Genomic DNA, 23,232 nt, shown 5'->3' with positions numbered 1-23,232 from the left:
GGCCATGGCTCACGGGCCCAGCCGCTCCGCGGCATATGGGATCTTCCCGGACCGGGGCACGAACCCGTGTCCCCTGCATGGGCAGGTGGACTCTCAACCACTGCGCCACCAGGGAAGCCCGCAAGGCAAGAATCCTTCACAGGTGGTGCTGTGTACTTTCTGTTGCATCACATCCGTAAGTGCATAATGGCAGGTTGTCCCACTTAAAAAGATTGATCAGTGGGTTCAGGTGGTGCCAGCCTAATCCGTCTATTGAAAAGTTCCCCATCAACGTTTCAACTTAATTTTAGCCTCTACTGATGAGGGCTGTCCTTCATACTGCATTAGGAGTAGCAATGATTGTTCTATCATTCATCATTTATTAGCTAGAATTCTCATTAGTATTTTGGTTACACTGAAATCCTCTTCCAATAAGAAAGGCCAGATAAATACTTGATATTTTTATCAAGTTTCAGGATAGTGAGGTGGTGCCCTGGCAATCTTCAATCATGACTAATGAGTTTCATTTTTAAGGAACCATGAAGTCAAGAATTTTCATATATTTGATGTGTTTAATCAATAGCAGTTATTCATTTTGATGTTCAAAATTTACCATCTTTGGTCCCTCAGGTTAGCACCTGTGTCCAATGATCCTGTTAATCTTTGGTAATTTCCTTCCTCTGGGTGCTACCTACTTTTTTCTTTTCCTTCTTCTATGTCTTCTTTTTTTTTTAAAAAAAAAACATCTTTATTGGTGTATAATTGCTTTACAGTGGTGTGTTAGTTTCTGCTTTATAACAAAGTGAATCAGCTATACATATACATATATCCCCGTATCTCCTCCCTCTTGCGTCTCCCTCCCACCCTCCCTATCCCACCCCTCTAGGTGGTCACAAAGCACCGAGCTGATCTCCCTGTGCTATGCGGCTGCTTCCCACTAGCTATCTATTTTACACTTGGTAGTATATATTAGTCTGTGCCACTCTCTACCTACTTTTTAAATTAACCTACCAACTACCAGTTTTAAGTAATCAGAGGACTCTACATAAAACTGAGTTCCCTAAAACTGAGTTCCTCTGTCGAGTTTATGATTAACCTCTCTATCCCAAACCTTACTTCCTTTCTTGTTCCACACCTCAGGATTGAGGAGTATCAAAGAAAAAGGGGGATTGTAACCAAGCAGGACCCTATGGGGCGTTCCTGGGACAGACACTCCCCCCCACCCCCATGTCCTCCACCTGCCTCTTGATTGTAGAAAAGCTTTAGTCTCCCAGGCCTCCCCTGATTCTCAGAAGGCTGGCTCAAGAGTGAATGATTAGGAAATAGGAAGATGTAGAAACAAAGAATAGCTGTTGAGCTGGGAAACTGGCAACAATTCAGACTATAAACCAGCCACATAGAATCATCAAACTCCCGTTTCCCTGAAAGAGATAAATGAAGGTCTGACACACAGTCCTAAGTTATTTTAACAGGAAGCAGACCCCCACCAGATGAAAACTGCTGACCACAAGCACGTAGACAACATACTGGTCGAAACCAGAAGATTGGTGATGCTGGAAACTTCACCTTGATGCCAACCAATCCAAGAACTGTGCACGAGCTGATCACGTGCACTGCCCCCTCCCTCACACTGCCTTTAAAACCTCTGTCTCCTAACTAGCAGTTTGGAGATGGTCTTAGGACATCAGTCCACCATCTTCCCATGTTGCTGGACTCCTGAATAAAGCAACTTTTCCTTTTCCACTAACACTTGTCTCTGGAGTACTGGCCTCATCTGGTTACATACAGCATAAACTTGTATGTACACAGTTTGTTCCTTCTGGAAGGAAAAGCAAGAAACTGATAAGGATCATAACCCCTGGGAAATGAGAAGGAAAAGGACTTTTCATTTTACACTTTTCAAAAAAACAGTTTAGATTCCATGTGCTTTATTGAACATACATAATGGTACGTGGCGTTGTGCTAGAGGGCACAAAAATGTATATATCTTGCAAGTTGGAAACCAAGTTAGCCCACTAAAAATAATTCAGGGTGTAAGAAAATGTATATACAACATATGTACTACTACAATAAATGTATGTTATGTATACCAGCATTCTCTACTATTATGATAAAATGATTTCAAAATGCAAAAAAAAAAGTTTAGAAAACAACTCAAATATATGAGGGGAGTATTATCAGTTTTCACCATGGGCTGGTAATAGTAATTTTTGTAGAAAGAACTTCAAATTACAGTAATTTGTTTAGTGCTTTATAGTTTTCAAGATTATGTCAAAATTGATTCATCTGTGATCCTTAACAATAATTCTTTGGATTACACAGTTAAACAACCAGGTCCGGAATTGAATGTGTATATTTCTAGTCCTTAACAGGAGTATAACAGTCCGCGGGAGCTTGCACGTCCCACAGACACCTCAACCACAAGAGCAATATTAACTCGGCTACTGTTTCCCAATCTATCTCCCATCTCACCTGATGGTACCCAAACCAGAGTTCAGGGAGTTATTCTGAATCCCTCTGCAAAGCACACTCAAAAATTATTCGTTGTTTATCTGAAATTCATATTTAACTGGCATCCTATATTTTATCTGGCAAACTCACACACTTTGGGAAACACAGCTCAGCTGGTGCCTCTCCAATTCTAGGAGCAATTCCTAAAATCTCAGATCGCCTCAGTGCCCTGCTGTAGTTGTTACCTAGGCAACAGATAAAAAGAGCTTTGGCTACGTGTCTAAATCCCCAAAGCCAGGAAATCACCGGGCTCCGTAAACTTCGGTGAGGAAGCAGCGTTGGTAGTAGACCAGGCGAAGGCCAGGGTTAACGGCTGCGACACCAAACCAACCGGTACGTAAAGGCTCCGCGCTTGACGGTCCCTTTTGCAGCGGTTGCTGTGAGTGCCGTAAAGCGGCGTTGCCGCTGGTGTTGGCGGAGGTAAGGTGTGAGAGGCGCGGCTTGGCCTCTGGGGACGGGTGGGCGCCTCAGGCGGGTGTCGCCGGTGGCTCGGGTACCGTCACTGGGCATTCCGCCAGCCTAATGGGCACTTGCCTCGGCCCAGGCAGGCCATAGGTCGAGCGCGCTCCGGGCGGGGGATACTCAGTGAGGCAGTCCACGAGCACCTCGGGGTGGATGTGCGCTTCGGCGTCCCTCCCACGCTCTTGGGCTTGTCAGCAAGTAAAATCCTCATCCCGGGACAGGTCCGGTGTTGGAGGCCGATCGAGACCCTTGTAGGACCCGGCTGGGGTAGTGACGTTTGAATAGGGTCCTGAGAGCTGTCTCGGGATTTGCAAGAGGATCTCGGGGGCAGGGGTCGGCGGGAGGGAGGAGAGCATTGCAGGCTGTGGGGCCCGTGTGTGCAAAGGTGCAGAAGCATGAAAGGGACTACCAGGTTTGGGCAGCACTGCGTGTTAGGGTAATGGCTGGAGGAATGGGTGCGGAGACGGGAGGGCCAGAAATGTGGCGGGAGCTACCGTTGGGTCTCAACTGGGACGAACCTTGATGCCCCATGAGGGAGTGTGGAGTGCTTCCTTGGGTAGTGGGGGAGCTACAGCAGTTTTCTAGAGTGAGGGTAATTTAATTAACCATCCCTTTCTTTTATGCTTTCCCCCTGGGTTCAGCTTTAAGTTCAGTTGGAGGAGTATTTACTGAAGCGTCCCTTTTGTGTGCCTAATAATGGGGTGGACACAGCTAGCCATGCTAAATAAAGTTTCATATGAGAGAGAGAGAGAGAGATGACCGAAGCTTTGGATAGGAATCTGGGGAACTGAGTTAAGATTTCATCACCATCACCAATTTCACAAGTAACGAGAGAAGTCGCTTCTCTCTGGGCCTCAGTTTTCTCAGATGTAAACGGAGGACCTAGATAACAACAGGTTCTTTCTACTTTTGAAGATAGCAGGTTTCCAAAGAATAAACATCAGCCTATGAACACATATGAAAGTGAGTGATGGAGCAGTGCATTAGGAATTGGGAAAAGTAAAAAAGGCTGGGATTGAGCTGTACTTTGAGGATGGATAGGGTTTGAGTCATCAGGAGCTATCTCTGCTGAGCACCATAGATAAAGATACAGAAGACAGGAATAGGCATTTTAGAGTATATTTGCGGAGGTAGGCTTTGAGAGGATGGAGGATTTGGGAAGTATGGCACTAGAGATTGAAGGAACCCCAAGTGGAAAGAAAATGCAGTACATTCTGAAAAGGAAGAAAAGAGGAATGAGAGAAATGTCAACAATATACAGTACTTCATTTCTTGGATCTAGGCGATTGTTATTTTGAACCTGTGTTTCTCAAAAGTGAATTTAACTGCTGTTGATAAAAATGAGAATTCTATCAGAATTTTAGCATGTGATAATGTATTGGGAGTAAGGTGATGCAGATTGTAGCTTTGCGTTGCCAATAACTAGCCTCTTGGGCTGTCATTTATTTCTTTCAGATGCTATTCTCCTCTGTAAAATGATGTTCTTGGATTAGGTGGTCTCTCTTCTCTAAAACCTGTAAAACAGGAGTCTGTGAGGATGGAGAACTATTCTCTTTGAAGGGGGCAGGGAGATAGTAGATGGAGAATAAAACTGTTAACTCTGAGGTGTAGGAAATAGAGTTGGTTATATAGACAGATGGGGTTATAGACTGAAACTTAAGTAGTGAGTTTTCTCTCAGAGGTGGTATTTAAAATCTTGAAAATGAGTTTGCTTTTAGGGAGAGATTGTAAAGAGTATAGGGTGTGCGCATGGATAGGAGACTAGAGAAATGATTGAAGGAGACATGTAGATCTCAGGGCTATGAGCTAGGACTCCTTTTCAAAAAGGATTACATTTTGGGGGCCAGCATTTTTATTAAAATAATTTAACAGTATTTACAGTAAATATTAATATTAAGCAATCATTTTTGGGAACTCTAGCAGAAAATAATTCAAACAGATACTGTCTCCACTGTCGTTCTGATTGTCTATTCAGAAGTAATATCATTTACATGCTTATTTATTCAACAAATACTTGTGTGTTTTAGGCACTGCTGTGTGCTAGGGATGTACAATGAAGAAGGCAGATGTTGTTCCTATCGTCCCTGCATGTAAAGGCTGTAGTGTCCAAATCAGTGCTTTTCAAATTTTAATGCAAATATGAATCACCTGAGGATCTTAAAATGTAGATTAAATATAGATTCTGAATCAGTAGGTCTGCAGTATGGCCTGAAAATTCTGCATTTTGACACGCTTCAACATGATGCTGAGGTTGCTCGTCTGAGGACCATACTTTTAAGTAGCAAAGATCTAGATCCTGTCTAGCAGGTATTAAGCCACTACTACTACTTACCAGCTGTTTTTATTAATAATTTTATTGTCTTTATGAAAATAATATATGCTCATTATAAAAATTTTGGGACAATATAAAAAAAGCATAAAGAACAATGTAAAAATCATGCCAATCCCCACACCTAGAGATGACCATTATTTTTTTGTATTTTTATTTTTTGCGGTACGTGGGCCTCTCACTGTTGTGGCCTCTCCCATTGCGGAGCACCGGCTCTGGACGCGCAGGCTCAGAGGCCATGGCTCACGGGCCCAGCCGCTCCGCGGCATGTGGGATCTTCCCGGACCGGGGCACGAACCCATATCCCCTGAATCGGCAGGCGGGCTCTCAACCACTGCGCCACCAGGGAAGCCCCGAGATGACCATTATTGATATATTGGTGAACATCCATCCAGATTTTATGTATGTACATATATTCACACTTTATATTTTGTACTAAGTACTTGATGCTTGCTGAGCCCTATGTTTGATTCTGTGTGTTTGATTCGCTTTATAGTTTTACTAAGATCAACACCCAGATATCCTCAACCAAGCAGTTAAGTACTTGCATTCTTGAGGGGAAGACTTTACTCAGTTAAAAATGGCTTGGTTTAACACTATTCTGTTACTCCAAAAATTGGAAGATAGTAAGATAATTAAAGCTTATAATGTGTGTGGGCTGTAGTATTTGTTAATTGAGCCACAGAATGAGAGAATTTTTTTAAAGTTTTTTTGAAACTTAGTACTTTTTTTCTCTCATTACAAAATCAATCGATATTCACATAGGATAAATAAAAAGGAAAAAGAGAAGCACCTACAGTCCTTCCAACCCAAAGACAGCCACTGTTTTTACACTGGTATGTATGCTACTAAGGTAGCTCTTAAATGACCCATGAAATAATGTATGTAAATAATGTTTAGGTCAAAAGAAATCCTTGGTTCCTCAACTTTCTGCTGCCTTTGAAATAAACATAATCTATTGTTTCTACTGTAGAGTCTTGTGACAGGGAACAGCTAGCAGGTTGACTGGTGTCTATAGGATGTACATAGGGCTCAGTGATATTTGTGAACTTAATGGAAAAATGAATGAATGAGGGAACAAACCAAACTGACCTGTGTGACATAAACTCTGGCTGTCACTCTTCACCTGCAGTTGCTCGCATTCACCACTTACCTCAAATACTTTTGTATACTCTTCTGGGCACACAGAGCTCTTGGGGCAACAGAGGTCCATCATAAATCTTTTAAAATCTATGTCTGTGCTTGAATTCTGCTGTGGAAGACTACAGAATATGGAATACTGGGGAATATGGAAACATATGATAGCCTCCTGTCTCAAGGAACTATAACTAGTTAAGACTGACTGCAAAAATAGTACAAATACACAATGCTGTGTGGATATAAAAGAGGGAGACTTTAGTTGTCTGAGAGCAGAGGGAATTACTAGTAGGCTTTTAAGGTGACAGTTATTAATTATTCCTGGCATTTATTGTATAGTTATCATGTTCTAGGTACTGTTCAGTGCTTTACATGTATTAGTCTGTCAGAACAGCCCTGTGAGTCAAGTACAATTTATAGATGCACTTTAAAGATGGGGCATAGAAAGATTAAGTAACCTGCCTAAGGACGTACATATAGGCTGCAAGTGGCAGAGCAGGATTTGAACATAGCAGTCTGTCTTCAGAGCCCATGCTCTGAACTACTCAAAAGACAGTGAGGGGGCAAGATGTGGGGGAGAAAGCACTGTAGAGAGAAGGAATAGCATAGACAAATGCACCGAGGTGAGCAAGCACTGTATTGATGGGTTCATTTAGGGGATTAGTACTAAATAAGCCATAGAAGTTCTGAAAGCAGGGGAAAGTGACACAAAGTGGTACTATAGAAATGACTGGATTTTGGTCCCTAAGATGGGTAATTTGAGGAAAGCCTGGTGGTAGAGTACAGATCTTCCTCAATTTGATAAAGCCATCGTAAGTTGAAAATGCTGTTAATACACCTAACCTACCAAACATCATTAGAGTTTAGCCTAGCTTACCTTAAACATCTTCAGGACACTTACATTAGCCTACAGGTAGGCAAAATCATCTAACACAAAGCCTACTTTATAATAAAGTATTGACTATCTCATATAATTTATTGAATACTGCAAATTAAAAGCGGAATGGTTATAAGGGCCAGTTGTTTCCTCTTGTGATCACATGGTTGGCTGGGAGCTGTGCCTCGCTGCCACTGCCCAGCATCATGAGGGATTACGTGGCATTTATTGCTAGCCCAGGAAAAGATCAAAATTCAAGTGTGGTTTCTACTGAATGCTTGTCACTTTTGCACCATTGTAAAGTCAAAAACCATAAGTCAAACCATCATAAGTTAGGGACTATCTGTACTCATGTAGGAGGCTTTCTATTTAGGCAGAGTTAATAAGCCTTTAAATTAGGCTAACTATACTGGAAATGGGAAGGAAATAACAGCTTGTAGAGGCACTACGAAGAATGTAAGTTTGGTGACTCAGATGTGGAATTAGAACCACAAAAACTATTTTGTTTTGAACATAAATATTTAGGGATACCATTAACAGAATAGAGGGGCAAGTCATGAAAGAAATCTGGTTTGAAGGTGGACAGTGATTTGTTTTAGGTGCTGGTGGAATGTTCAAGAGGACATCACCAACAGTCTGGTGAAATATTTATAAGTAGTAAGTAGCCAGTAGATATGGGAGGTATACCTAATAAAGTGATTAGGAGCAAGAGAATGTAAAGAGAACATCCATCCAGATTTCATATCAAACACAGAATAGTAGGTATATTAGGCAATGCCACTTCCTTCACCCTTTTACTTTGCCCCTGTAATATCAGTCCCTTCCTATCTTCACTTCCTTTCTTATCTAGGTCTTTCATTTCAGACACTCTCTAAAAACTCAGTACTCCATAGCCATTTCAAAAGGAGTCACTATATATTTATGATTTTTCTGGAGTATCAAATGGAGAGATTAATTTTTTAATCTTCAAGCATCAGCATATTGAGAGAGGTTACATTGCAAAGGGTTAAGAAGTGAATGAGTGGTAAGCAGATAAAGAGACTTTTTAAACCCTTACAGTCTAACCTTTGCTTCCAGGCTACTGACGCTCTTTTGCAAATTTAGCAATGAAAGGAAAGGAAAAGGAGCAGCAGTATTTAAGGAAGATGGATAGCATCTGTTGCTACTGGGCTTTTTTTTTTGGCTTAGAGCAGCTGCAAATGTTGATTTTTTTTTTTCATCTTAACTCTGAATACCTCTTCAGAAGCATTTTCTCTTTACGCTTTCCAGTCTGCTGCCTTATCTCAAAACATGCCTTTGCCTATTTAGACTACCCTGTTTCTTCTGTGTAGTTTAGCCTCCTGTTTTATTTTGCAGTGCAGGGCATATTTGAATCTCAGTTCTGTCTGATTCATACCACCTATACCTTCCTCTCACTCCCCAGTGTTCCTGAATAAATTGGATCTAGCAGCATTGAGGGGACCAGGCTAGCACACATCATCTTATGAACCTAAGTTCAGTGTCAGGGCTGATTATTTCTTGTCCAAGGGCCTCTGATATCGAGAGGTGATCCAGAAGGCAGTAGTGGGGAGAAGTGGGATAAGAAAGTAAGGCCGTTTGACATTCTTTCAAACTGATCCCTACCAAGATGATTCTCAAAAAAGTAGTTGGAGAGGGGATGTCAGGTTAAGCCAGGTGCCAAAGTTTTTTGTGCCTTTACCATCAAAGAACAAATGATAATGTGAAAGGGAAATGGGAAGCTGAAAGAATATGAAATACTGCTCTTGGCTGTAGCAAGAACCTGAGAGCTATCTTGAACTTCCCATCCTGTATATTTTTCCTTCAAATTTGTATATGGCTTTTATCTACCGCTGTTTTCTTCCAACCTTTCTCATGCCTTGACACAAAGCAAAATTGATAATAGAGGGCGAAAGAAAGGGTAAAAGAATGTGTTTGTTCTTGGCTGGAGGTGACAGTCTTGGACTCTAGCTACCCCAGGCTCAAAAGACTGAGAGGATTGATAGCTCCGACACCCACAACCCGTTAAAGGTTCAGCTGGGAAGCAGATCTGCCCATTCCTGTCTTCTTCATTGCCAGATCCTAGTTCACGCACTAGTGAGAGCCTGTTTCCAAGTCATCTAAGACTAATTCTATGCTGTAATATACCATACTTATATTAACCTTCTCATATTTGCATTAGAACTTGGAAGATACTTGGGAACTTAAACCTGGTAACTCCCCTTAGAGTCCCCATTACATCTCCCCGCCCCCCTCATTTAAATTTACATCTCTGCGGTACTCCTTTGCCATTATTACTGTTTTCTTTAGGAAGCTTTACCTAAGTATATGTAAGAAAATACATTACTTGTCTTCTCTAGCATTTTTATTATGATAGCTAAAATGTCACATATAAAGAGAAATGTATACACAAATAATGTTTTTATTTTGGTTCTATGCTATATTTCTCCATATGTTATTTTAAAATGTTTATTGTTCAGGAGTTGGAACCAAGTATAGGCTTTAAGCTCTAAAAAAATCACTTTTTCGTATTTCATATTCTGTTTTATTATGAAAGTTTCTGTAGGACAGAGAACTTCTTAAAATAAAAACTTTTTAAAAGTAGTTTTGTGTTCTCTTGAGCATTGTGCAGTGTCTTTGAGTATACTTAGCATACTTATTTCTTGATAATAATTCAACCACTTTTAGGCTGGTAGGGGAGATGATTCATGCATTCTAATAGCTATAATTCAAAATAGAAAGTAATGAAAGCCTTAGGGTTAGTTTCCTCTCCTTGTGCTCCATAGTAACCTGTATTTACTCCATGACCATTACACTTGAAATTGTCTCTATATTTATCTCTGATAGAGTCTATCACAATTTAGAACAGTGGTTCTTAATAGATGTGAGGGTGGTAAGGATGGTGCTTGTGCATTTTGGAAAAAACTTCCCATGCTGTTCTTTAGCACATCATACCCTCTACCACCATTACCATCACCATTCTTCTTTTGAAAACTCTTACATACTCATCTCTAACATCTTAGAAGATAGGGAACTGAATCATTTTCTCTCCAGCTTAGCATTTTATTGGCATCTCTGCCTGTTAAGGTAGACAGTAAATATTTATTCCCTTCAAGAAGGTAAGACTAGGAATTTAGAGCTAGGAGAGTTCACTTCTGACTTTGAAGAGCATGAAAGATTTCATAAAAGAAGGGTCACTTGAGAGGAGTGATGAAAAGAGGTGTAGAACTTGTTCTGTGGAAATGGATGAGAACATTTCAGACAAGAGGGAATGAGTATAAAGCAAAGAGGCAAGAAAGGTCATGTGTATTCCAGGAATACCTGGGCAAAAACCAAAGAGTGTGTGAAGTGGGAGAAAGCCTAGAAAATTTGCGTGTGTTCAGTCAGATTGTGAATACCCTTGAATGCCATTACAGTTGACCCTTGAACAGTGCAGGTGCCAACCCTCTGTTGACTGAAATAAAAACACACAACATGAGAGCTGTGAGTTTCAGTTTTATTTGGGGACTTACTGAGGACTATAGTCTGGGAGACAGTCTCTCAGATAGCTCTGAGTAAGAAGAGGTAGTGGGGGAGGTCAGTAGATACATGATTTTGGCAAAGGGGTACGTGCACTCAAGCACACATGTCTGTAGAAAGTTGCTGCTAGTCACGAGGAACACATATCTCAGTTAATGATTTTAGTACTTTTCTAAGTATGGGAAGATGGAAGGGTCCAGGTTCATAAACTGTTTCTCCTGAAATATTTCTAAGTATCTAAGGGCCTGTTTTGCCTGTTTCCCCAGAGCACAGAGTGCCTCATCCTGATCTTCACCCTGAATTCCTTTCAGATGTGTTGTAGGTCAGCAACTGCAGTGGCTAATGACTTGATTCTTGTAGAACTGGATGGTGGGCACCATTCTTTATTTTACACCTCTCTGCAGTCAAAAATCTGCAGGTAGCAGAGTCAGCCCTCCGTATCTGCAGTTCCACACCAAAAGATTCAGTCAACAACAGATTGTGTAATACTATTTATTATTGCAAAAAGTCTGCATATAAGTGGACCTGCGTAGTTCAGACCCGTGTTGTTCAAGGGTCAAATGTACGTGGAATTTGAGCTTTATTTGTAGGTGGTAGAGAACCACTGAAATATTTTGATTATGGTGTAATTTGATTCATTTATCAGCAACTTGGTATATCTGTCAACGTATAGGTAAGATTATGGGTAGGCAGAAAGTGGAACCTGGGACATCAGTTACAGTTAAGACATTTGTACAATTAGAGTTCAAATTAGAATGACAGTGAAGAAAGAAGAGGGAGTTGGTGCCAGAGGGATTTTAGAGGTAAACTCAACAAGCCTTGGCCTCTCTTTTTTAAAGTATCACATTATTCATTTTAAAGTGGTAACTCCATTCCTAATGAAGAGATGGTGCTAGCAAATAGGAATGTTTTGACAGACTAGTATTCTTCCTTTGCAATAACTGCCTTGGCATTTATAGAAAATAAGTAATGAAGTAAAGTTAATTGGATATCATCTTGATAATAAAAATATAGTTGTGATTGATATATTCTGGAGGTTTATTTCATTTAAGAATTAACTGTAGGTTAGAGTTATATCCAAAGAAAGAACAAGATACTAATTTGGACTTTATGTTTCTGTAGTGGTTTATATAGGCCTTTCTTTCCACCTGTTAATTCTGGCACAGAAGAGCCTGGGTTATATAGCACACTCCAAATGCTACTTTACATTTCACCAGGAATCAGTGTACAATACGTTGATGCACCATTTACTACAACTACAGGAAACTGAGCCGAAATACTGAAAATGAAGGATATTCTTTTTGTTATCTGGTGAGCTGTCCTTATCAGAGTACATATTTGACTGTTTTATTTTAGCAAGGTTTAGCTGACAGCAAAACTAATACCATCATCAATATTGTTTTATGTTGCTAGTTTTTACAGTTTTAGGAGATAGAACATGATCATGATTTATTCAGTTATCTTTGCTTTATGCATTATCTGTAAATCAAGTAGATTACTCACGTCACTGGTGATATTTCTCTTAAGTAGTTTGTTGACTTTATATAATATCATGTAGTGTTTGCTTTATATAGGCTTCTGCACTGGAAGCTCGTTTGCATTGTTTTAAAACTCTAAGACTTCTGATTTAAAGACGACAGAGTGCCTTCTTCTATCTGAAATTACCCTGAAACAGCAAGGAGAATGAGAGACAGAGATGTACAGTTGACCCTTGAACAACATGAGTTTGAACTGCTATATGTAGATTTTTTAAAATAGTAAATACTGCAGTACTATATGACCCCTGGGTGGTTGAATCCACAGATGCAAAACCGCATATATGAAGGAACCGCAGATATAGAGGAACCACATATGTATATGGAGGGCCAACTATACGTTATATGCAGGTTTTTAACTGCAGAGGGTTGGTGCCCCAACCCCTGCATTGTTCAACTTTAATTACATCTTTGATGGGACTAGAGTCCTGTATCCCAAATTGAAATATTTGAGAAATATTTGTCAAATGTAAGCAGAAAGAGATTAAAAGAGCATTCTGGCAGAAAGAGATCTCAGGTAGAACTGATAGAGCAACGAGAAATAGATCTTCTGTTTACAGTGGTGTCAGGATGCATAGAAAAGCAGTGGGAGAAGCTTCCTTGGAATGTTTGGCAACATGAACTAGCAGGAAAGGAAGAGCAAATGAGAAAGCATACAGATACACAATCTTTGCAGGAAGCACTCTCTTGGTGAGGCAAGAAGTAATGGCTAAACAACTTTCTCTTGCTTGTTCTCACATACATTCTCTCTGTCTCTCTCACGCACACACATGCACAGAACACCCTGTATCATAAAGAGCTTTCTTGTATACTAAAGAGACTACCGGGGCTTCCCTGGTGGCGCAGTGGTTGAGAGTCTGCCTGCCGATGCAGGGGACACGGGTTCGTGCCCCGGTCCAGGAAGATCCCACATGCCGCGGAGCGACTGGGCCCGTGAGCCATGGCCACTGAGCCTGCGCGTCCGGAGCCTGTGCTCCGCAACGGGAGAGGCCACAACAGTGAGAGGCCCGCGTACCGCAAAAAAAAAAAGAGACTACCTTCTAGTCCACAACACAGCCTTGCTTCTTCCTTCCACAGTCCTCTTGCAAATAGTTGGCCTGAGTGGCATTCATGTCATTCAAAGATTAATAATAATAAAAAGGAAATTAGCACAGCATCTACACAAAAATGTTACAAGAAGAAAAGCGAAAAGAAACGGAAAAACAAGTGACAAAGAACCCATGAGAAAACTGTATTGGCCTAACAAATTTAAGGAGACAATCACTTCTTTAAAGTAATAGAGAAAGTTAATTGGCTAGAAAGAAATAGTAAGACAACAGTAAATGGTGAGTAATAATTTGGCAGAACTCAAGAAAGAAAAAAAAAATCAGAAATAAAAGGCCAGGACTTCCCTTGTGGCACAGTGGGTTAAGAATCTGCCTGCCAATGCAGGGCACACAGGTTCAAGCCCTGGTCTGGGAAGATCCCACATGCTGTGGAGCAACTAAGCCCGTGCACCACAACTACTGAGCCTGCGCTCTAGAGCCCACAAGCCACAACTACTGAGACCCGTGTGCCACAACTACTGAAGCCCACATGCCTAGAGCCTGTGCTCTGCAACAAGAGAAGCCACGACAATGAGAAGCCCATGCACCGCAATGAAGAGTAGCCCCTGCTCGCTGCAACTAGAGAAAGCCCGCGCTCAGCAACAAAGACCCAACACAGCCAAACATAAAAATAAATAAAGAGTCAATGAGAACATCGAGGAGTGGTCCCTTATAAAAAATAATAATAATAAAACGCCACATACGAAGCAAAAAGGAGAATTAACACTGTTGAAAGCTCAGTAAGGGGTATGACGACAGGCTTTTGAAAGTTGAGCAAAGTGAAATGGGAGTGAAAGGAGATGAAACAAATGCTTAATTGTAGTTCTGGAAATAGAGAACAACATTAGAACAGAAAAGTATTCAAACATATAACTTAAGAAAACTTGCCGCAGAGGAAGAAATCTTGATTCTACAGATTGAAAGTGCACATAGTGAAGAAAAACTAATATATAGTCATTAACATCATTACATAACCTAGTTTTTAAAAAATTGGATTGCAAAGATAAGGAATGTGTTCTTTGCTCATCCCATTAAAAAGATCAGCTTATCTACAGGGGCGTGCCAGGGGAAGGATCAGATATTGTCAAGGGAGTATTTAGCATTGCAGGACAGTGGTACAAATTCTATAAGTCATCAGAGGAAAGAAAGTGTGACCTCAAAGCCAAACTATTAGTTGACACCCGTTTTTTGTTCTTTTTTTCCAAAAATTTATTTATTTATTTTTGGCTCCATTGGGTCTTCATTGCTGTGCACAGGCTTTCTCTAGTTGCAACCAGCGGGGGATACTCTTCCTTGTGGCGTACAGGCTTCTCATTGTAGTGGCTTCTCTTGTTGCAGAGCACAGGCTCTAGGCATACGGGCTCAGTAGTTGTGGCTCAGGGGCTCTAGAGCTCAGGCTCAGTAGTTGTGGCACATGGGCTTAGTTGTTCCACGGCATGTGGAATCTTCCTGGACCAGGGCTCGAACCCGTGTCCCCTGCACTGGCAGGTGGATTCTTAACCACTGCGCCACCAGGGAAGCCTGACACCCATTTTTGAACAATGTAGGAACTCAAGGTAAATAGTGCCCACAAGTCCTAAGGAGAAGATAAATACCAGCCATCCAGTAGCTGAACAGAGATGATACAGCAAAAGGATTGGCAGGGAATATAGTAGGAATAAGACTAAAAAAGCTGTGAGATTTGTATTGCAGAATGCGATAGAACGATAGCAAAGTAAACTAATAAAAGTCAGGATTGAAAGAGGAGAGATGCAGAAGGTAGATTTTCTCTTATTTTTTAGCTGGAGAACTAAAGACATACAAAGTTTAGACATCAAGTAATAGAGGTGTTAGTATATTTAAAGGAATAAATATAAACATTTGAACTGAATTGAATATGTTTGACCAAAATCAAACAGTGGAGAGGAGGTAAGAAGAAGTAGAACTATATTAAATTTCTTCTTCTAAAGAAATAGTCAGATGGGACCAAAGATGAAAGAACAAAAATTTTTATCGTGGCTTTTTTTACACTTGCAGAAAATGAAAATGTATATGGGATATTTATAAAAACTGACCACATCCTACATAACAAAACACAAAGAGCTATTATACAGATGATGTTCCTTGACCAAAAACTTAATTTTTTTCTATGGAAGTGGTTCTTAGTATGTTCAGCAGCAGCAGCATTGCCTGGGAACTCATTAGAAATGCAAATTCAGAGGACTTACCCCAGTTCTGTTGAATCAGAAACCCTGGGGGAGAGGCCCCCCAGTCTCTTTTGGTCAGTTTTTATAGATATCCCATTTATGTTTTTTGTTATTTGCAACTGTAAAGAATGCTATGATAAACTTTTTTGTTCTTTCAAATGTGGTCTCATATCTGATTATTTCTTTAGGATAGGAAATTACCAAGTCAAAGAAGGTTCTGTTGAACTTTAGATAACTTTTTCTTGGTTAATAAAGGTGAAAATTAAATACAGGTTTTTGTCTCTTTAGAAATATCTTTTTGTTCACAGAAAACAAGATTATCTTCTTACCCAAAAAGATGAAACCAACTGGGTTACTTTCAAAAGACAACCAAGTGAGCACCGCAGACTAATGAGTAGGATCAATAAGAACGTGATTTTGGCGCTTTTAACTTTGACAAGTTCTGCATTTCTGCTGTTTCAGTTGTACTACTACAAGCACTATTTATCAGCAAAGGTAATTTTTTTCCTCCTTTCTCATTATTAGACTTCATTTTAGCTGTATATTTTCCTAACATACTTCCCTTTTGCAGTACATAAAATTAATCACAGTTTTTAAAATCCGTGCAGAAATAGTTCTTTGAGATTCTCATCCTCGTGAGTGTGGCAAGCACTTCAAAATTACAGTTAAATGTTATTAATAACATGCTAAAAGTCAGAGGTGCCAAGTTTCAGTGATGTTGAAATTTTCTGATCGAGTTATGTGAAAATTGTTATTCTTCCAAACAGATCATCACTCATTGGAAAGAATTCAATGATAAATAATTTTGATAAAATATTAGAATTAGTTTATTTTAGTACAGAGTATATTTTAATATAGTGTCTAACAGGGAAGTGTAGTGTTATAACTTACCTTTATTATAAATCTATAGGTATAAAGATGTAGAGACAATAATTTGGAATCTGGTAGCTTCTGAAGATCATACAGAAGTCCAGATAAGAAATTCCAAAGTTGAGAAGGTATTGCTGAATTGTGAAAAGTTGCCAAACACTTCAACTGGGATTAATTATAATAATAGCTAACATTATTGAGAATTGTGCTAGATACTGTCTATGCTTAATTTAACCCTAAAACCATTTTGGGGGGGAAATATGTTTTTGTTTGTATCGTCATTTACTTCCCTTTCCCTCCCAAAGGGGATGATACTTCCCTGCCCTAGTTAAGCTTGACCATGAGACTTACTTTCGCTTGTGGAATGTTATAGACATTTTCAGAGATTTCAAATGGGCTCGTATGATGTGGCTTGCCCTTTGTGCTCCCCTGACCTGCCAGGAGAAGAGTGTGCCCTGGGTAGATGCTGACCTCCAGCCTGAGACCTGAATTAGGTGTATGGAGCAGACCAAACGTAGCTGCCCAGCTGACTCATACATCTATGAGGGAGAAAACAAATGCTTAAGCCTTTAAGATTGAGAGAGGTTTATTATGCAGCATTATTACATGAGGTTCCTAGACCTCATTTTACAAATATGAAAACCAAAACTCTGACAGAGATGTTAGATAACCTACCCCAATTACCCAGTTTCTAACATGCAAGCCTGACAGGTGTACCTAACTCCATTCTTTCCAGGCTATATTATTTTAAAAATAACTGACAAGTACTGAGGCTACCAGCTGTCTTGGCTGTTGACCCAGTGAATGTCTTTGTGTTTCATCTTCAACCCTTTGCTGATTATTTTCTTAGGATAAAGTCCTAGAGTGGAATTTCTGGGTCTAGGATGTACATTCTAGATTTTGTTACATATTGCAAAGTCACCTTTCCTAAGGATAAGCAGTGTGCCTGATTTCCTATACACTTTCCAAATATGGGAATAATAACAACAATAACAATAATTATGGCATCCGTGTCATGCTTTTGAGATGCTTTTGGCTAATAGTAGCTTAAACAAATAGAGGGTTATTTGTCTCATACCTTTCAGTCCAGAGCTTCCAAAATTCTCTTGACATTTCCCTGGTGCTACAGTCCAGGCTGGAGGAGGAAATAGTGCATTCTAGGAGGCTTCTTCTTTTGTGACACGGCCAGCAGATTCCCAGCTGTAAGAAAATCTGGGAAAGCAAGATTTTACTATTAGTGTTAATGCTGTTGTTAGTTAGGTTTTCCAGACTTTATATTAGAGATCGCAAAGAAGAAGGGTTTTGGGAGTGGGTGTCAGGTCAACTTACCTATCGTGTCTGCCATAGCAGTTCACGTTTTTTGGTGTGCTCATAGGCTAGGCACTATGCTAAGCACTTCACATATATTTAATTCTTATAACAACAAATTGAGTAGGTCCTGTTGTCCTCATTTTCCCAGCAGAAAAAACTGAGGTTTAGAGAAACTTACTAAATTTGTCCAGTGTCACACAATTATTAAGTGAGGGAGATAGAATTTAAACCTGAGGAGTCTACCCCAAGAGCGCTTGTTCTTTATATTTCTGGTATTTTTGATGTTCAAGAACCGAGAGATATTAAACTCCATTAGAGGCCATTTCTTTCTAATGAGGTTAAACATCTTTCCATATGCTTTTTGATTCTTTTTATTTCTTTATTATAATTTCTTTTTATTCCTATCTGCATATTTTTCTGATGTTGTTGTCTTTTTCTGTAGCTGTTCTTTATAGTTTTAAGGATATTAAGCGTTTACCATATATATTTCAAATATCTTCCCCAGTTTATTAATTTGCCTTTTACCTTTATATTCACGATGTACCCCCTTAATACACTAGTGTTCTATTTAATTTCTAGGTAGACAGGTATCAAGATCTTTCTCCCTTAGGGCATCTGGTTTTTATGTCGTAAGTAGCCCAAGATTATGGAAATATTCACCTGTATTTTCATCAGATACTATTTTATGTTTAAATTTTTATACAAAATATAATTTATTTTAGTATGAGGTATGAGTTAGATATTTAATTTACAGTTTTACCCAAATGGTTAGTCAGCTGTCCCAATGTCACTTATTGAATGACTTCATTAATTTAAAAATCCAATCTTAATTATATGTTAAATTCATGTAAATAACTCCTGTCCAGACCTTCTTTCTTGGTAAGCGATGTGGCATAGTTGTTAAGAGCATGATCTCCAGCCTAGGATTAAACCTCATCTATCCTGCTTATTAGCTGTGGGATCTTGGGTAAATTACTTGACTTCTGTTACTTGACCTCTACTTCCTCATCTATGGAATTGGAACAGTAACAGTACCACCTATGAGACTTGTGAAACTTATATGAATTAATATACATAAAGCGTTTGGAACAGTACAAGTCACATAGAAAGAGATCAGTACATATTAGCTATTATTTTTATTATTATTATCGTCAATTTTATAATGAAAAATAGTATTTGTTTTATTGAGTCCATGACATACAAACTGCTTTAGTAATAAGTGCCATATTCTTTAAACAAAATAGAATATTTTGAACAAAATAAAGCATTAAATTAAATAAAGTTCAGTTAACCTTTGTATACTATTAAATTTGTGAAATTTGCATTATCTGTACTAGAGTTCTTGTTTTTTATGTTTAATTTTAATAATAGGTGGAAGTTACAACATCTAAGTTCTAAATACCAAAGGTTATTTTTATTTTATTGAAGAATATGGAAATTATATTAAACTATTCCTAGCCAAGTAATTTTGCATTCTTTAAGATAGAATTTTAAAACTTATTAATTCAGAAACTTTTATGTAAAAGTCATGTGTTGGGCATTTTGCTAAGGTGATAAACAGTGATTGGGAAGTAGTCTCTTTCCTCTCTATATTTATAATTTAATTGGGGACAGATGTTAATGGGACAATAAATGTTTCCTATATATTATTAATATGACGGTAAGATACTTTGTAACAAATACAAGTAGTTTCTCTATACTAACAGAAAAAAAAAGCTTTATTTAAAAATAGGGTTAGACTAACTGCTGAAGCTACCAACTTTTAAAAATTTTTTAGTTTTGTTGTGGAAAAACTTTTAACTTTTGGCTTTTTATTAAACTTCAAGATTTTACTTACATACAAACTTTAGGGAAGTACAGATGCATCCTCTGTAATCTAATACAGATTCTCCTGACAGAGGAGGAGAACCCAGAATTTTGTGAACTTTGCTTATTCATCGTATCTGAATTGTCTTCCTCATTTGTTCAGTGAACAATATTTTGGGGGGATAATCTTAGATAAATAAAGAAAGTTCACATGAAAATGATTTTTAGTTCAGTCAAATTTGTTTGATTTGGCAAAAGAGTACATAATAGCAGCCTTGATCAATACTAAATAATAGGTCAGCGTCATCAACAGAGAAACCTTGATTCTAGGTCATCCTTGAACTTTGAGGTGATTTAGAGAGACCCTTGAGATTATGTATTAGAACTAGGGGAGGCATGAAAAATGGGTTTTATCTTTGGTCCCCAACCCATATCTAGTGTAGTAAATGTTTAGGACTACAGAGTTTTTCAGGCTCTTCAATGGAGAGAAATACAATATCTATCATTGGTTAGGGAAGAAGGGCTATTTTCTTTCTTGGAGTTAAGGAGGGCTACTTCTGTCTATCTATTTCTTGGGCCTCACCATGGAATTCCTTTTGACCCTAGCTGGTTATGCAAGTTTAGTCTTTCAGTGTCCTCCTAAATGAGGTCTGAATAATCCAGTTATCTGATAGCATTGAAGATAGGAACTAGCAGATTATATCTGTTGGGTCTGGTAAAATTCCACTGATGGATACAGTTCACTCTTCAGATTCCATAACAACCATCCAAGTCTTTGAAATACAAACTCTTCCAGGCCTTCAAAGGGAAGGACTTGTCTCTAGCACCCTCTAGGGAATGTCAGTTGTTCATTGTTTTTTACTGCATTTAACAGGATAGTGTGATTATGATTCTGTGTTGCTCATTCAGTCTGTATTTCTTGACTATATGTTACATAAAGGGCACTTGGTAGGAATACAGAGATAAGTAGAACATAGGTCCTAAATCTCAAGGAACTCAAAATTTGATAGAAGTGGTAGCAGCAGTAATTCTTGAGTTTTGGGCCTAGATAGTCCTGAGTTTGAACCCTCATTCAGTTGTTTGGCTGAGCCTGCTCTCTAGAGCCCATGAGCCACAACTACTGAGCCCGTGTGCCACAACTACTGAAGCCAGCATGCCTAGAGCCTGCGCTGCACAAGAGAAGCCACCACAGTGAGAAGCCCACGCACTGCAATGAAAGAGTAGCCCCCGCTCACCGCAACTAGAGAAAGCCCGCGCACAGCAACAAAGACCCAACGTGGCCAAAAATTTTTAAAAAATAAAATAAAAATAAAATAAATAAAAGAATACATTTTAAAAAAAGATTGCTAAGTTCAGTTCCTAAAGCTTGTGTCTTCACTCATAGGGCTATTCCAACATGTAAATACAAGTATGTTCAAACAAAACACTATAACATTGATAAGAAGATATGAAATGAGATAGCTTTAAGGAGTTCTGCATCCCAATTGAAAGTCATAAAATATTGATGCCTCAGTGGAAAGAAGACAAAGCCAGTGAACCATGTTTGTGTAAAGCACTGAGTGAACCAAACCTTGATGATGTTCTTGACTTACAACCGTAAGCTGCACCGCTGCCTGTAGTAATCAGTTATTCTTATTACCTAGAAGGCCACTTACAGTGTTCTGTGCTAGGATATCGTTCTTTGCATTATATTTAGTAACCTGTGTGTGTTTGGTTAGAAGGCAGGGGAGGGAGTTGAAAGGGGAATTTGGATTTCAAATTTGGCAGTAGTCATTCACAGTGAACAATTTCATAATCCATTATTAGAAATGGAAATTAATCTTATAAGCATTTAGATCATGTGTAACAGGTTTTTGAAGTGTTTTCAGTTGGTCAGTTACTGAAGCATGATTTTTCTTAGATCTTCTTTGACTTCTGGCTAGTTCCGTTTTGTTCTGAAGGCTAATGTCTAGGTCATTGCTGAGAAAGAATATCATGCTTGATAGTCTCATCTAGTATGGTAAACTTTGATAAATGCTACTGTTCCCCCTTCCCATCCTTCCCCCGCCCCCGCCACTCCTGCCATTATCCAGGAGAAATGTGAAAGAATTTCTTTCATTAGAATTAAAGGGTATTTAAAATCTTTTTCCGTTTATTCCCAGACTTTAAGCTGTATAAGTTTCTGGCCAAGCAGCTTTGATTATTAATAAACATAGCTTTCCCACCAGTTATTGAAGACTTAAAAAAATTTCTTTAAAGTACTACCATTAGGTCCAATAGGCATGATCAATTATCATGCTGAATTAAGAATTGTTTTTTGGTGTCTGTAAGAAACTGATTGTTGGCTACTATCTTTAAAAAATGACAGGATCATTTAAATCTTTACTTCTGTTTCCTGAATGCTTTTTCTTTGATGGCATATCTTAATTTATCATTTATCAGTGGAATTCAGTAGCCACCAGACTGTTTGGGATCTGATTCTATCTCTCCATTCGTTTATTCATTTCACTTAAGTTTTCAACACAAATATCTCATAGATAGTGTTTCAGAATATCTTTAGACGTTTTTAACCTCTTGACTTTTACCTTATGGCTTTTCTTTTAGAACATTCTTTTCTTTTAGAACATTCATTCATTTGTCAAGTATTTGTTGAGAGTTTACTATGTGCTAAGCACAGTACTAGGCTATGAGACAAAATGAATCAAGTGCAGTCCTTGCTGCCTAGGAACCCACAAATTGGGGGAGTTTGGGGTTGAAGGGGAAAGGGGAAAAGAAATATATAGAGACATATAAACAAATGATATCAATATGATATGTTACTTCTTCAAATCACACATCATAAAACACTGTTCTGCCTACTTTACTACTTATAGCTTAAGAGCTCTTCTTTACCTCTACCCTTTGTAATGCTCTTCAGGCAAAAATAACAGCCGTCAGAGTTATTTTTCTTAAATACAGCTCTGATCAAGTTATTCTCTGCATAAAATACCTATGGAATAAGATCCCAACTTCTTACCATGGTGCGGTAGATAGTCTCTGTTTGCCTCTCCAGGTCCTCTCCTCGCCATACTCTGTGCCTTGGGAGGCTGACCTCTGTGGACTACATTAGCTGAGCTCCCTTGCTCTTTGTTTGCCATTTGGGTTTAGTCAATGGGAAGCATCAGCTGGAGACTGGAGACCAGGAGGAAAGAGGCCAGGTTATTTATTCTCTTGGTTCTCCATTTGTAGGGCCATTGGTTGATAGTGACTGCGTTCCTCCTGTACAGCAAAGTTGTAGCCACTGCATACCATTAACTGTTCCTACCGAGGTGGATTAACCATTAAGATAATGAAATTTAAACTGCAGCTCCCCTCACTTCCAAGGCTCTCGGAGGAGCCTTAGGAATATGTTACAAAACTGTGTATTTTTGTAAAGTTTGCAATAGATAATTTATTGCATTTTTTTTTCTGAAAAAGGACCACCAAAATTGTATAATCTTCAAGCTCTATAAAAGTGGATCCTCTTATGTCCCTATCCTTGACTCTCTGAGCTTAGATAAGTGCAAAGTTTTCAGGGAATGAGGAACTGCTGAGTAACCTATTTGGGAAGGATATGATTAAATATTTCATGGATAAAGTAATAGTTTGGATTGGTCTTATAGGATGAGTA

General features: G+C 39.0%; 1 protein-coding gene across 1 annotated transcript in view; it reads left to right on the top strand.

The window, feature by feature from the left end:
• Positions 1 to 15,993: 15,993 nt before the first annotated feature.
• The window catches only part of FKTN (fukutin), a 55,827-nt gene continuing 48,588 nt past the window's right edge, over positions 15,994 to 23,232 (top strand). Inside the window, exon 1 of the mRNA XM_060154693.1 lies at positions 15,994 to 16,112. Coding sequence (XP_060010676.1) covers positions 16,008 to 16,112 — 105 coding nt within the window. The 5' untranslated portion in view covers positions 15,994 to 16,007. The remainder of the gene's footprint in view (positions 16,113 to 23,232) is intronic.

This window comes from Lagenorhynchus albirostris, chromosome 7 (assembly GCF_949774975.1).
Source record: "Lagenorhynchus albirostris chromosome 7, mLagAlb1.1, whole genome shotgun sequence".
Classification (NCBI taxonomy): Eukaryota; Metazoa; Chordata; class Mammalia; order Artiodactyla; family Delphinidae; genus Lagenorhynchus; species Lagenorhynchus albirostris.
Note: the sequence above shows the minus strand (reverse complement) of the source record. Positions and strands in the feature narration are given on the sequence as shown.